This window comes from Excalfactoria chinensis, chromosome 1 (assembly GCF_039878825.1).
Source record: "Excalfactoria chinensis isolate bCotChi1 chromosome 1, bCotChi1.hap2, whole genome shotgun sequence".
Classification (NCBI taxonomy): domain Eukaryota; kingdom Metazoa; phylum Chordata; class Aves; order Galliformes; family Phasianidae; genus Excalfactoria; species Excalfactoria chinensis.
Window position 1 is genome coordinate 79,411,101 of NC_092825.1, and position 13,969 is coordinate 79,425,069.

Here is a 13,969-nt window from a genome sequence, read left to right on the forward strand (position 1 = left end):
GGAATTTCACATATATAGTTTACAACAGCCATTGGCCACAACTGGAAACGTGCTGCCCTTATTGACAGATCAGTGACAGGAGGAATGCCAATTAATACAGCAATGAGCCATCAATACAGTATGTGTAAGTAAGCTGTTAGCACACAGAGCCTGGAAAAAGGGTAGCAGAGGGGAACAAAGACAGAACTGTCCTCATTCCACAGAGAAATGCATTACTATATCCTGTGGTATGAGAGTTTGACGCTGAGCTTATTGCATACCTCCTTAAGAATTCCTTTGACAGAATCTTTCCAAGAAGACATCAATAACTCTTATCTGCATTCCTATTCACTTCATCCTTCAATTTTTAAGATTCACTGAATTACTTGAAACCTATTTTTCATCTCACTCAAAATACAAGCCAACAGTTACTCTGAGATCACCCTGCCTGACACTCTGCAGAATAACTTTTCCCCCTACAAAACGAATGCAAACCTTTATCATCCTGAGCTGGTGGAACAATGCCAAATGATACCAACACCTGTACCCTGCTGCTCAGTGCTCCACATCTTTTAGTGCCTCACTGTAGCTATGTAACATTTGCTTTCAGATGGTGACCCCAGTATAAAGCAAATCTCTACATATATGCTTTCCACGTGCAGAAAAGATCCTATGATACATTCAAACTGAATAACACACTTTTGTTTTATTCAGGCTCTTTCAATGTTAGGCCACATTAGTTGCATGTAAAATACACTATTTTCTACAAAGGCATTCCAAATTTCGTTTTCCCCAAACACTGGGAGACAGGCACTAAGCAGTCTCATACTGGAAATGTGAGAGAGCTAGTGGCTGAAGTGAAATCTGTTCAGCTTCAGTCACATCAAAGAATCAAAAAGGACTCCACAGGAGCCAGTACAGAGTTACACTGGTGTAAAACAGGAACGAACATTAAATTAAAACCATTCACACTGAAATCACACTCTAGATATTCCTCTATCTGAAAGTTCCTTAACCCAAATTATCTGATTTGTTATACATTCGCAAGTCAAGGTTTGATGAAGTTGTTTTAGGGGGACTCCTCCACTTAACTAGGGATGTTTCAATCTGAATTGCCAAAATACAATAAGATAGTCAATATGCCTCATTATTTATAAGGTTATTAGTGCCAGCTTAATTAGAAGATTCTAATCAGTCCTCCTACAGCTTCTGCAGGATGAACAAGTTTTATCACCTTTGTTTTGCTAACTAAGGAATTCATACTGGAATTTGCACTGCTTCACAACAGTCAACCAAAGTGATGAAAGACACGCTGGCGTATTTGCAGAAAGGACTGCCCTCCAATGCGGCACACGTCACCCCCACAACTGAGTCCAGTGTCCAAGTTTCTTCTTGTTCACATCAATTATAAGCTTTGTTTATTTCAGCAGATTTTAAACTCTTCATTTGCAGAGATGGTTAAGAGGGAAAACAGCTTTCAAAAACGTGTGGCTCAAATTAAGATATTTGAATGTTTTCCTCATCTATCTCTGACATTTATGCCCAAAGAAGTCTCAATCATTCAGCAAAAAGGGAAAAAAGGAAATATGAACATTCCCTCACTATGAGTAATAGCATTCTTCTCAGCCTGCTCCATGCTAGAGTGAATCTTCATCTGTTTCAATGTCACTGCTTGGTTTGTTCAGTCTCTCAAATTCTTCTCCATCCTGCAAGAACCAGAAGCAGGAGAAAACAATGTGAACAAAAGTTAACTTGTTATCAATGCATAAAGAGAGAAAAGAGAGAAGAAAGTTTATTTGTAAGCAATCTCTTTATCAACATCCAGGAGTTTATCTTTTACCAGCGTGTTGAAATCTTACTCTAGTACACATACGCTTATAAAAGACAATCTCTCTAATGCTTTTTTCTGAAGCTTGGTCCCTGAAAAAGCTTGTAGCCCACCATCAGGAAACATGCTCACATAGTATTCTTTGTTTTTACCACAGATGCTCACTTGTAAATAATAAGATAGATAGTTTCAGGTATAAAAAACAACGATGACAAAAACCACACAAAAAAACCCCGCATACTGTTTGTTAAACAAGCATCTAAAAGGGCGCCATCTGTAAGTTTCAGAAAACATCTGTAGGAAGCTTTGTGTTTCCTAGAATTAAATGGAGACAGCACTCTCTGCTGGATGCAACGTATGTTACAGACACACATCTGTCCACACAGAACGCAGAGACATGAACTCCTTCCCCTTTAGAATGACCTATCAGCTCAGGTGAATGAGCTGAGACTCCTAAGGGTAAGCTCCCTGTGCCATATTCGTGTTGTCTAGGTTACAGTTCAATTTAGGGAGAGAAAAACAAACAAACAAACAACACACAAAAGGCCCTGGAGAAAATGGTGTGTGCAAAAAAATATTTTAATATCTACTCCAATGTTGCCTTTATGTCTGCGGGTATCTTTGACTGTTAAGACAGAAATAATCTCAAATAACAAATATTAATTTCTTCATGATGGGATCCTACTTAAGTACTGTTAATTTCTGGGCATCAATTCCAATTTCTGTATTCCCAGGGCCAGCAATAACCTCAACAGAGAATTCGTACAAAGCTGAAGTTGCTCACAGCACAGTCACTGCAGAAAAGCAATCTTTATCTAGGATTCATTAATTGAAAAAGTCCAATAAGGAAAGCAATACTCAGTCACTTTTGAAGACTTTTAACAAATACCGAGGAACTTTGATGTTTCAGTTGACAAATAATTCCAGTCCACATCCCATAGTGTAAATAGGTGAGAAATAAGAAGGAAAATCAGAGAAGACAAGTATGGAAAAGCCTTACCCCACTTGACCTCTCCCACGTGTCTCCTTTGAAGAGCTTGCCCCTTTCCCTCATAGCAGTATATTCCAGGCCTCTTGGTTTACTGGCATTATAGATGAATATGGAAAGAAGCACTACAGGAGCTTCCAAAAAGAACTCTAAAGAAGGCCTGAAGTCAAAGATGACAAAAGACACAGTGGTGATGATGACAGTGGTGATCTGAGCTGTCATAACATGGAACATATTGTCTCGGAACTTCAAGATGAAGGCTACAGACAACCCCAGGAAAGCAGTGACAAATATGAGAGCCACTGAGAAGACGTTGTGCCCATAAAAGAATCCACAATTCTCTATCTGCCTCCGGTCCTTAGCCTGTAGGCCAAGCATCAGCCCATTGAATAACACCCCAAAGGCATACAGTTTGCTGTTCTGTGTGAAGATGCTTTCAGCAAGCTGATCTCCATCCTTCAATATCTTTTCATTGTAGATGTTAGCCAGGGCAGAAATGAAACACTGCACTAGAATAAGCAGATGTCCCAGACTGAGTCGTAGAGGTTTCAATGCTCCTGCCATGGTACTTGTAACATTCCACTGGAAGACGGGAAGGAATCTTGGTGCTCCACAGCTACCATTTTCCATGCACGTTTCCTTTGGTCCATCAGAAAGAAGGCAGTGGTTAGATGGGCTGAAAAACATACTGTGATGAAACCCGTGCACAGCCAAACTTTGCTGATGGCCTCCAGTTCCTAGCGTCAGGGCGACAATGGATAGGAATAAGATGACCAGAGATGCCCACTGTACCCAAGAGAGTTTTCGCCTAGGAGCAGACAAAAAAGCCACAAACTTTAGAAACGCGCTCACACAAATCAAATGACAAGAGAACAAACCCTGTGAAGCACACACAGGACATTGTGCTTGACTACATTTCCTTATCTGTGGCATGACGAAAAATCTTGATTTTTCAGAATTCACAGGAAAATGCCAAAAGGTTTTTTTTTGGCAAGGGGATCCCTGCCTGGTGATTACAGAAACGCAGAATAGAGAATAAACCAATGTAGATATAATGAAAGGAAAATCTTTCAAGATAAAGTCAGTTCTCTATGCTGGTTGCCTGACACCAAAAATCAACTGCTGTCCACATAATCACAGACTTGAAGGATTAAAAGGAAGTCAGACATTCAAATAGTTCACTCTCTGGTAAACCTTTACAACACTGCACTTTTTCCCCCACGATTCTGTACACTTTTAAATTATTTTATGATGGTAGAAATGTAATGTATGAGGCCTAATGGTCTTATCCATTGTAATTATTCTCTCATTCAATCAAACAAAACTAGTTTAGTATGGGGGGGAAAAGAAACATCAAAAATTTGGAAGATTAAGCCATCCGTGGCATCACAAGAGATATAAAACTAAAGAACTGAGAAAAAGCGCTTTGGCCAGACTACCAAATGCTCTTTTGGAATATTAACACCTGTGGAAAATGCATCTTTGTTCAAGGCTCACCACAAATAACTTTTCAGGTAGCGTGTGAAAGCTAATATCCTTTTCCCTATCACATGAATAACAAAGAAGAGACTAACCCTATGCAGTTCATCAGAAACACATTAGGGCAGGAACAATATTACTGTAAACAGCTATTTCACTCTCATGTATCTCATCCTTTCTTGTTAGATTACCTTTACATTCCATTAAGAGTTACATCAGACTGGAAAGAAGTACTGCTCATCATGAAGTATGAGATTTAATGCACAAATGAAGCTAATTCAAACCTTAAACAAACCCAAACCTTAATTCTGATCATTCAACATCTATCACTTGCAGTCTGTCACAGGTGACAATATGTGGAGATATGTAGGAGCCTCTAAAAAGTATTTCATGCACCTTTGTATGCAGAACAAAGCCATTTCTCTTAGTTGGTATAGTCACAAATAAACAGTATTACTGTTGCTATCAGACAATGAAAGATTGTAGTGTAACCACTGTATCTAGGCTAGAATGACAAAATTTAAAGTTTTGTTTAACTTATTAAGTATTACTTACTTTAGCACTATCCTGAAGAGAAGAGCTGTTGTTATAATGACAAAATTCGAGAAGAGGACAGCCATTGCCTAGAAAAAGAAGAGGAACAAAGTTATAATTTAGACACGCTGATATCAAGAGCCCACCAACTTTACAACACCTTACACAAAGGAGACTAGAGTGGAAAGCATCACTCTATTATTACTGGACCTTCTGAGCTTCTGGAGCTGCTGAACACCAGATCAGTCTCTCCAGAGCCTCATCTAGCCTGGCCTTGATACATCTCCAGCGATGGGGAATCCACAACTTTTCCAGGCAACTTTTTCCAGTGCTTCAACACCCTGAGTAAAAATATTCCTATTATCTAACCTAAATCTCTCCTCTTTTAGTTTAAAGCAATTCTACCTTGTCCTATTACTATCTGCCTGTGCAATAAGTCAGTCTCAGATTATAAACTCTCCTCAACTACTGGAAAGCCACAACAAGGTCTTCCTGGAGCCTTTTCTTTTTCTTCCAGGCAGAACAAGCCCAGTTCCCTCAACCTTTCCTCTTCAGAGAAGTGCTCCATCCCACTATCATCTTCATGGCTCTCCTCTGGACTTGCTCCAAAAGCTCCACATCATTCTTGTGCCAGTGGTCCCAGGACTCAATGCAGTACTCCAGATGGGGCCTCACAAGGACAGAGCAGAGGGGGGCAATCACCCCCATCATCTTGCTGGCCACTCCTCTTTTGATACAGCCCAGCATACAGTGTGCAAGTGCACACTGCTGGCTCATGTCAAGCTTTTCATCCAGCAGGACCACAAAGTCCTTTTTCCACAGAGCTGAGCTCAGTGAGCTCTCCTACCAGTCCGTACATGTATCTGGGATTGCCCTGACACGAGTGCAACACCATGCAGTTGACTCTGTTGAACCTCATTAGGCTCTCATGGGCCCACTTCTCAAGACTGTATAGATCTCCCTGGATGGCATCCCTTTCTTCAGGCATACTGATCGCACCACTAAGCTTGGTGCCATCAACAAACTTCCTGAGGGTACACCTGACCTCACTGTTCACATCACTGATAGACGTTGAAAAAAATGGTCCCAGAACTGACTCCTCAGGGGACACCACTCGTGACAGGATTCCACTTGGACATAGATCCACTGACCACAATGCTCTGTCGACAATGATCCAGCCAAATATTCATCCACCAAAGTCTACCCTTCAAATCCATCTATCTCCAATTTAGAGATAAGAATGCAGAGGAGGACCATGTCAAGGGCCTTGCACAAGTCAAAGAAGATGACATCGGTTGCCCTTCCTTTGTTCACCGTTGCTGTATCTCCACTGTAGAAGTCCACCAGATTGTTCAAGCATGATCTGCCCATGATGAAGCCATGCTGGCCCTCTCGGATCACTTACTCATGAAGCAGCATGACACAGGGTCTCAAGTAAGCTGATGCGTGACATGTCTGCCTAAGAAATCACAGCTTAATTTTATGCTTTGTGAAATTACAACTGTTAAAAACTCATGCTGGGTGAAAATTATGGAAGAAAACATTGAATGAAAAAATGAAACTGGAGCTGGTAGAAGCCAATGTGGAAGAAAGAGGCTTGAGTTAAAATTGATGTGCAAGCAATGTTCAAAAAAATGGTTGAGTTTTTGACTGAGACAAAAACACAGCATACGTGAAACATCTCTGGTAACATAACACAACCCAAATCTATGGAAGAATAGTTAAAATGAGTAAATTTTGAGCTGCTTTATTATTCTGAGGCCACAAGGGACCTCTGTCTCACATAAGTATGAACTGGAAAAGAATTTACAAAAGACCACCATGCTATTGGCTTACATGCTACCAGCATTACCAGCAAAGCCTCTAAAAATAACATACGCTAAACACTGAAGAATAACTGCAGTTACTACTGAAGCTTCAAGAGAAAAGACGTCACCACAGCAACTCTATACTTGAGATGCCTGCTCACCTAAGTATAACACAGTCCAAAACCTATTTAGTTTTAAAACTCAAATGAAACAAAGTTTACCCTGGCATGGCTGCCTTCTTTCGGGTACCTTGCATCTGTCTTTTCACTTTGAGGGTTTTGTAACTCCATCAAGGTACTCTACCTTACAGGTATTTGGTTACCTCATTTACTATTTCTGTCTAGTTAGCCGTGATGGTGTTACAGTTTTATCTACTCATCAGGTAAAAGATAAAAGACACTAAGAATTCCAAAGAAGACCATATTTCCTAAGTATATGTAGACTCATTCAGAAGGCTGAACGTAGCTAGAAAATAGTATTAATGAAATGTGTTTAAACATAATTAAGTTTAACATATTGTTACATAAAAAGTGGGAAAAAAAAATGAGAGCCAAACAGTTTTATTCCTTCCCTACTCACTTCCTATTGCGCTTCTCTTTTGCTTTGGGGGATTACATTTATTTGATTTTCTTTGGAATTATTGAGGGCAGAAAACAATTCAACATGTGAAGCCGTGTAAGTAAAGTGGCAGATGCCACGCAGAAAAGGGCAACTCAAATACCAGCAACATGTACAAATGCACTGAGAAATACAGAATTGAAGGAGCCAAAGGATGGAAAACACTAAAAACTGCCCCATACTTAAAAAATTCAGCCTCTTCCTAAATCACTTAGGATAAAGGAATGTTTCTGTGCATTTTCTCTACTGAGATCTGTAGAACAGGACCACTGGCAGGAGAAAGGATGGTCTAGCTGTTCAGATAATTACAAATCTTATATTGTCAATGTAGCAACTGTAGGTAGCCTACAGTCAGTCTTATCTATTATTAATACACTGAAAGATACTTCATTCAGTACACACATACTTACTGGCTGGAGGTAGGACAGCACGTAGAAGACAATCAAGTTATCCAAAAAGTAAAGAAAGGCAGGAATTGACCATTTCATGGAATTACAAAAATTCTTCCAGGAAAGACATCCGAATGGATGATCTAAGCAGCCCTCTGGAAGGAAAACAAATCAATAGGAATAATAACTTCCTTATTATCAGAAGTCCATTTCATAGCCCTCTGAATAGGTACCACTGGACTCTGGCAACACAGGGGACAGCCCCAAGGCAGAACACACAGCTAAAGGAGAAATCTAGTATGTATGAGCATTCACATCCTTACTTCACTAAGGAAACTATGAAGGAATCACAGAACTGTTAGGGTTTGGAAGGGACTTCTAGAGATCATCCAGCCCAACCCTCCTGCTAAACCTCCTCAAGTAGGTTCCCTACAGCAAGTCACAAAGGCATGCACTCAGATAAGCCTTGAACATCACCAAAGGAGGAGATTCCACAACTTCTCTGAGCAGATTTTGCTAATCTGTCCACAAGACAGAAACCTGCAAACCTTAGGGTTTCTCAAGTGGTTTCTCACATGAGAATCAGAACCAGGAGACAAAAATTTGCAATTTCTAGCCCTGCTCTCCTCTGTTTTTTTCTTTTCTTTTGCCATTTTGTCTTGTTCTGTTCTAGGGCTGAACAGGACCAGCAAAAAAATGCTTAGACAATCCTTTAACCCTATCAGAGTATTTCTCCACTGCTGCAAAAACACATCATAATCATTCTTTGAGGACCAAAAGCACTCCAGAATGCCCCCACACAACAGTCACATCAGTATCAGGTGATTATCAATCTCATCTAGACTTGAATTAATGACACAGATGGAGGATCTGTTCATTTAGCACCCAGACAGTAGCCAGTAACAAGCTTCATTTCAGTTATGTCTTCATAGTGAGGCGACTCCTATTACCCCAGTCTGATGCTGTGCTAAAATTCAGATTGTGTCTTCATTACATTTTCTAATTCAACTCACCGTCCTCATTTCAGCTATCACACAAACAACTTGAGAACATTTGAATTTAATGCACAAATTAGAGTTATAATAAGTATAGTTATAATTGTGTATTGAAGACATAAACTCAGAGAACATTACTATCAGGACTTACTTCATGCCATAAAATGTGAATCTACTAGTGGGAAGAAAAAAAGAAAAAAGATATGAAGTATAATAAATCTTATTAAGTCAACACATCTTAGTTACTTTAAACATACATACCTTTTTTCTTAACCCATAGTGCCAATACCACGCACAGGAACAGTTTTACTACTTCAGAACATATATTCACTGTCGTAGGAAGGTAATCGTATTTGTTATCTGTGGGATTCAGCAAATCGTAGAGAGTACACCATCAGATTCCTCTAGCATTCACAATTGGAAAAAAGAAACATTTTAACCCCTTCAGTCAGAATTAGAGCCCCTGCTCATGAACATGAAGCATTAGCACTTCTGAGTACTCAGCTTTTGACCAGTCAGTTGCCCTTCCGTGCTGAAACCCTACCTCAGTCGCTCTCAGTTTACAGAACATATGTCATTCTTAAAACAATAAAACCGGGAATATTTTCCCCCCAAACAGTGATACAGTATGTTTGCCTAATAGGAGAAAGCTTCCAAGATGACACAACCTACTTTGGGGATTTTATCCTTTCTTTGATAGCATATTTTGCTAACGCTTGTGAAAAAGGGAAGCAGCAAGACAGCTTGAAACCATCTTCTCCTAAAGATGTTGTGAAACAAATAAATTGGTCATGCACTACTAACAGTGCTTGTACAACTTAATATTTGAAAATTAGCTATAAAGTAATTTATTGTTTCATCTTTTGAGGCTAATCTTCAACTGGATCAGTTATCTTGCAACCTCAAATTGTTATTCTATGTTAGACCCAATGAAATTTAAGTCTCAGTTTATGCAATGGAAAACTAGGGGGAAAACCAGGTTTTGGAGTATCTGTTATACCTGAAATGACAACTCTTACTTGAGATTCATTATGTTTACTGTCCAACGGTACCTTCATTAGCAGAATATTTCATCAGGAGGATTCGACTCGAGCCCAAAGCAATGAAGACTCCTCCAAGTAGAAAGGTGTAGATGGTTGTCTTGGAGCAAACCGCAGAGCGACGACAGCACTTGCTCTCCATTTTGCTGTCTTGCTGTCAGCGCCCTTTGGACGGCATGATACAGACACACTATAAACAGTACTTCCAGAAACTGATATGGTGAGGTGAAACATATGCCTTTTATTGCTTTGTGTTATTGTAAACAAAATGGTTTGCGTTGAGAGCCATGATTGCATGTTAGAGTTAGCATTTTATTTAAAAGGGAAAAAGATGTGCTACGAGGACCAACAAGAGTGGAATAAACACCTCACATACACAGGGATACAGTGTTATTTCTATATAGGAACTTTGGGGTTGAATACACTCGTATGTATCACAGAATCACAGAATTGTAGGGGTTGGAAGGGACCTCTTGAGATCATGGAGTCCAACCCCCCTGCCAAAGCAGGCTCCCTACACCACGTCGCACAGGTAGGCGTCCAGGTGGGTCTTGAATATCTCCAGAGAAGGAGACTCCACCACCTCCCTGGGCAGCCTGTTCCAGTGCTCCGTCACCCTCACTGTAAAGAAGTTCTTGCGCACATTCGTGCGGAACTTCCTATGCTGAAGTTTCAGCCCATTTCCCCTAGTCCTGTCCCCACGCACTAAATCACATAACCACGCACGTATATCACATAAGGACCAGGTTGGAAGGGACCTTAAAGCCCATCTAGTTCCAACACCCAGTCGCGATCAGGGTTGTCACCCACCAGACCAGGCTGCTTGAGGTTCCATCCAACCTGACCTCTAACGCCGACAGAAGCAGCTCCTGTTCCCAACCCCAGCAGACGGGGCTGCACAGGGCCGCCCAGGCAGCTGTTTCACTACTTCAGCCGCCCGCTAACGAAAGACGGAAGGGCGGCGGCCCCGGCACTACCAAGCACCGACGGCACGAGGGGTGGGGCGGGGGGGACGGGGACCGCTGTCAACGGCCGCGCACCTCGCGCCGCTCTACCTCAGCGGGCGCACCTCAGCCGCGCGGCTGCGCTCACCGCTCCCTGCCACGTCTCCGCCTCACGACGCGGGACGAACCGGGCCCGCAGCAGGCGGCGGCCGCCGAGACGGGGGACCGGCAAGACGCATCCGACGCTCGGCTCTCCCGGGTCGGTTCTCACCGACCTCGATCGTAGCCCGGCGCGGAACACCACGCCGCCACACGCAGCTGCCCAGCAGCGGGCGCGGTGACACCGCCATCAACAGCACCCATCGCCGGTGGGGAACGAGGACCACGACCCTTTCTGTATTCCCGCTGCTCTTCCTCCCCCACCGCCCATCACCCGACACCTTCCCCCCTCCCATTCCCCCGCCGAGGGGACACCGACGGCCTCACCTGCCGGGGCGGAGCCGAACGGGGCGGAGCCCTCCCCCAGGACGGGTGGCAGCGCGCGCCCCCTGACCGCCCCTCCTCCGCTGCCTCGTTCTCCATGACAACTGCCCACGTGATCCAGGCTTACTTCCGGATCTCGCCTTCCCCTACAACCACGTGATCCTCACGTCTATTTCCGGCGGACTTCCCGTTTCAACCCGCGCATGCGCACACGATGTGCGTGACGTGCCTCTTGAGCGTCGGCGCGTCGGGCGCGCGACGGGACGGGCGACGGGGAGCGAAGGGAAGGGCGGCGGGTCACGTGGCCGGGGCAGGGGGCGGGGCTGCCGGTGCCGCCGTGACCGTTGGCTGCGGCGATCGCTCCCGCGGCGCTGTGGCGGTATGCAGAACGTCATCAACACGGTGAAGGGGAAGGCCCTGGAGGTGGCCGAGTACCTCACTCCCGTCCTCAAGGTGCTGGCCTGCGCGGAGGGCGGGCGCTCCATGAGGCGTCGGGGCCGTGCCGGGGGGGAGGGGGTGGCCGCCCTCTCTGTGAAGGCCGCGCTGACTCCCCGGGGGTCGTGAGGGCGCCGTCCCGCCCCTCCGACCCGGCTCTAAAGGAGGGACCGGGCAGCTGCGTGCTTCCGTGGGGTTGAGTTGCGCTTTGCGTCCCGTCGAGGCTGGAGCATCCCCCGGGGGCTGGCAGGCCTCGGGTGGCGGCAGGTTGCTGGGGGAACGGCTTGTCTGTCATCGGCTTGTGCTGAAGTGGCTGGATGCTAACCGCTGCTGGGAGCAGGGGCGGAACCTCAGTGTGCTTGTGCAGTGGTAGGCTTGAGCATGGTTACAGGGGCGGGTTGCAGTAGGTCTTTTGGGTGGGAGCGCAGCTTTCTCAGCTGACAGGAAAAAAAAGAAACTTGTGATGTCTTTATTGTGTGTGCAGGTATAAATCTGTGTAGCATAGCTGGCTGTACCGGCGTTGCTAAATAAATGGCAGCGTCTGCACAACATACCAGCAAACAGTAGAAATTCTTGATGGTCTCCCTTAATAATGTGCTTATCAAGGTGTACAGCACATCTATTCCTGTTTGATTAGATAGATGAGAAGTGATTTTTCTCCCTTTCTCAGCTCTGTATTATATTCTACCTTCTGTTTACAAGTATTTTCCTCTTCAAAACTCAGCTTTGTATGGAAATATTTAACTTCTCAGCAGTTCTCTCACTACTGACGCTCAGACTTTTTCTGTTTTTATTAAGATACGGGGGTCACTCTGAAAGTAATGCCTCCTATTTATTTCCCTGGAAACTACAACAGATGCAGAGAGTACAATAACACTATTTGACAGAGAAAATTCTCAGCTACAAATCGTGATTTCTCAACATAGGCACCAGCATTAGCTGCGTGTTTTTTGCTAGCAATGAACAACAGCCTGTGTGTCGCTGCATCATTGGAGATGACCAGCAGTTGCCGCTGCTGAAACACACTACCCACCACCTCATTGTGTCCGCGTTCACTGTTTGCTCTCCAGAAATGTTCTGTAAATGTCAGTGAATGCCATTGGCAGCCATTTTTTTTTTCATGAAGGAATTCAGTGGCCCAGGTTTGTTTCATCCGCACTCCCACATCAGATGCCATTTTATCAGACTGCCCCTCTGCTGCCATTTGTCACGTGGCAACCAAGTGAAATGGAATATTGGTGGGAAGGTTCAACCCCTACTGCCATATCTCTTACACCTGCCTCTGACATAATTGATCAACATAAAAAAAATAGGTGGTATTACATCCAGAGTAATCCTTGTATGTCTGCTATGATTGCCTACAACAGCAAGCTCTCTGGCTATAGTTTTGCTGCGTGACCCTTCTACATGAGTTGTACTATGCAACCTGGATCCTTGGACAGGAGTCGGTGATATGCAATTAATAATTGAACTTATCCCTTAAAAGCAAATCATGTGCTCCTGCCTGGATGGCCTGTCTCTGTAGGTTTGTCTATTAGTACAACCCATCTGCTGCTGTGAATTTGTGTGGAAATGTGACTTGTTCACTGTATTATAGCTGTTGTGCAACTGGTATTTTATTATGTGAATGGTGGAGGAGTCTTTGTGCTCAGATGTGCTGGGGGGCTGTGGAACTTCTCATGCGTGGGATGTGATGTTAACATGCATGTATTCCCTTTACAAGGGGACTTAAGCAAGTGCTCTGATTTCTTAACTTCAGAAGTTAACTTTAGCTACCGTGCCTCATGCTAGGCTTGCATACCACAGGATGCACATGGATTAAAAAAAGTGAACTCTTTACCCTCTGGGAACAGAGAGTGGTTATTTTACATTTTTCCTAATGTAAATCCAGAAGCACAAACTTGTTCTTGTTGCAAAACATGTGTGGATAGTTTTGAGGTTGAATAATAAGTTGACTGTAATGTGGTGTTGCATAATATGTTATCTGGAATTCTCAATTCTTATAGTAATCCAGTTTGGTTCTTTAGGTTTCTTTGATTTTTGTTAACTGCACATAGCAATGCCTATAGTGATGTCTGCACAACAGCCAGTTGGTTTATCATTAGTCACTCACTTCAGTGTCTCTTCTTTAGAGACAGAATGGGAGAGAAAGGAATCAGGTGTATTCATGCATACCTCCCCTGCCCAGGGAGGTGGTGGAGTCACCGTCCCTGGCAGTGTTCAAGAGGCATCTGGATGAGGAGCTACGAGACGTGGTTTAGTGGCTTGTGGTAGCAATGCTAATGCGAGGACGGTTGGACTGGATAATCTTGTAGGTCCTTTCCAACCTTGTGATTCTATGAAATAGGTGTGCTCGTTTCCTTTTGTATAGCACAAGTGTTATAGCATCAGGGTTAAGTATCAAGAACTAAGTTAAGCAGCAGCTGGTTTTCTTTAATGCTTTCCTAGT

The 13,969-nt window shown here is 43.6% G+C and overlaps 2 protein-coding genes across 2 annotated transcripts in view; one reads left to right on the forward strand and one right to left on the reverse strand.

Moving 5' to 3' along the window:
* Positions 1–663: 663 nt before the first annotated feature.
* SLC35A5 (solute carrier family 35 member A5) lies at positions 664–11,230 on the reverse strand. Its single transcript, XM_072326400.1, has 7 exons — positions 11,089–11,230; positions 9,671–9,823; positions 8,880–8,978; positions 7,645–7,778; positions 4,830–4,897; positions 2,808–3,603; positions 664–1,685 (listed from the first exon to the last, which is right to left on the reverse strand). Exons 2-7 carry the CDS (start codon positions 9,798–9,800, stop codon positions 1,617–1,619), a joined length of 1,296 nt encoding a protein of 431 aa, XP_072182501.1. The 5' UTR covers positions 9,801–9,823; positions 11,089–11,230; the 3' UTR covers positions 664–1,616.
* Positions 11,231–11,374: 144 nt separating this feature from the next.
* The window catches only part of ATG3 (autophagy related 3), a 28,213-nt gene continuing 25,618 nt past the window's right edge, over positions 11,375–13,969 (forward strand). The window contains exon 1 of the mRNA XM_072326412.1: positions 11,375–11,538. Coding sequence (XP_072182513.1) covers positions 11,467–11,538 — 72 coding nt within the window. The 5' untranslated portion in view covers positions 11,375–11,466. The remainder of the gene's footprint in view (positions 11,539–13,969) is intronic.

What these genes read in the sequence shown, in the direction of transcription:
- SLC35A5 (XM_072326400.1), bottom strand. Translation starts at nt 9,800, where the DNA reads ATGGAGAGCAAGTGCTGTCGTCGCTCTGCGGTTTGCTCCAAGACAACC. An exon ending in GAAATATTCTGCTAATGAAG is followed by an intron (nt 8,979 to 9,670) that starts GTACCGTTGGAC and finishes TGAATCCCACAG; the next exon opens with ATAACAAATACGATTACCTT. An exon ending in CGTGGGAGAGGTCAAGTGGG is followed by an intron (nt 1,686 to 2,807) that starts GTAAGGCTTTTC and finishes TGGTTCTTGCAG; the next exon opens with GATGGAGAAGAATTTGAGAG.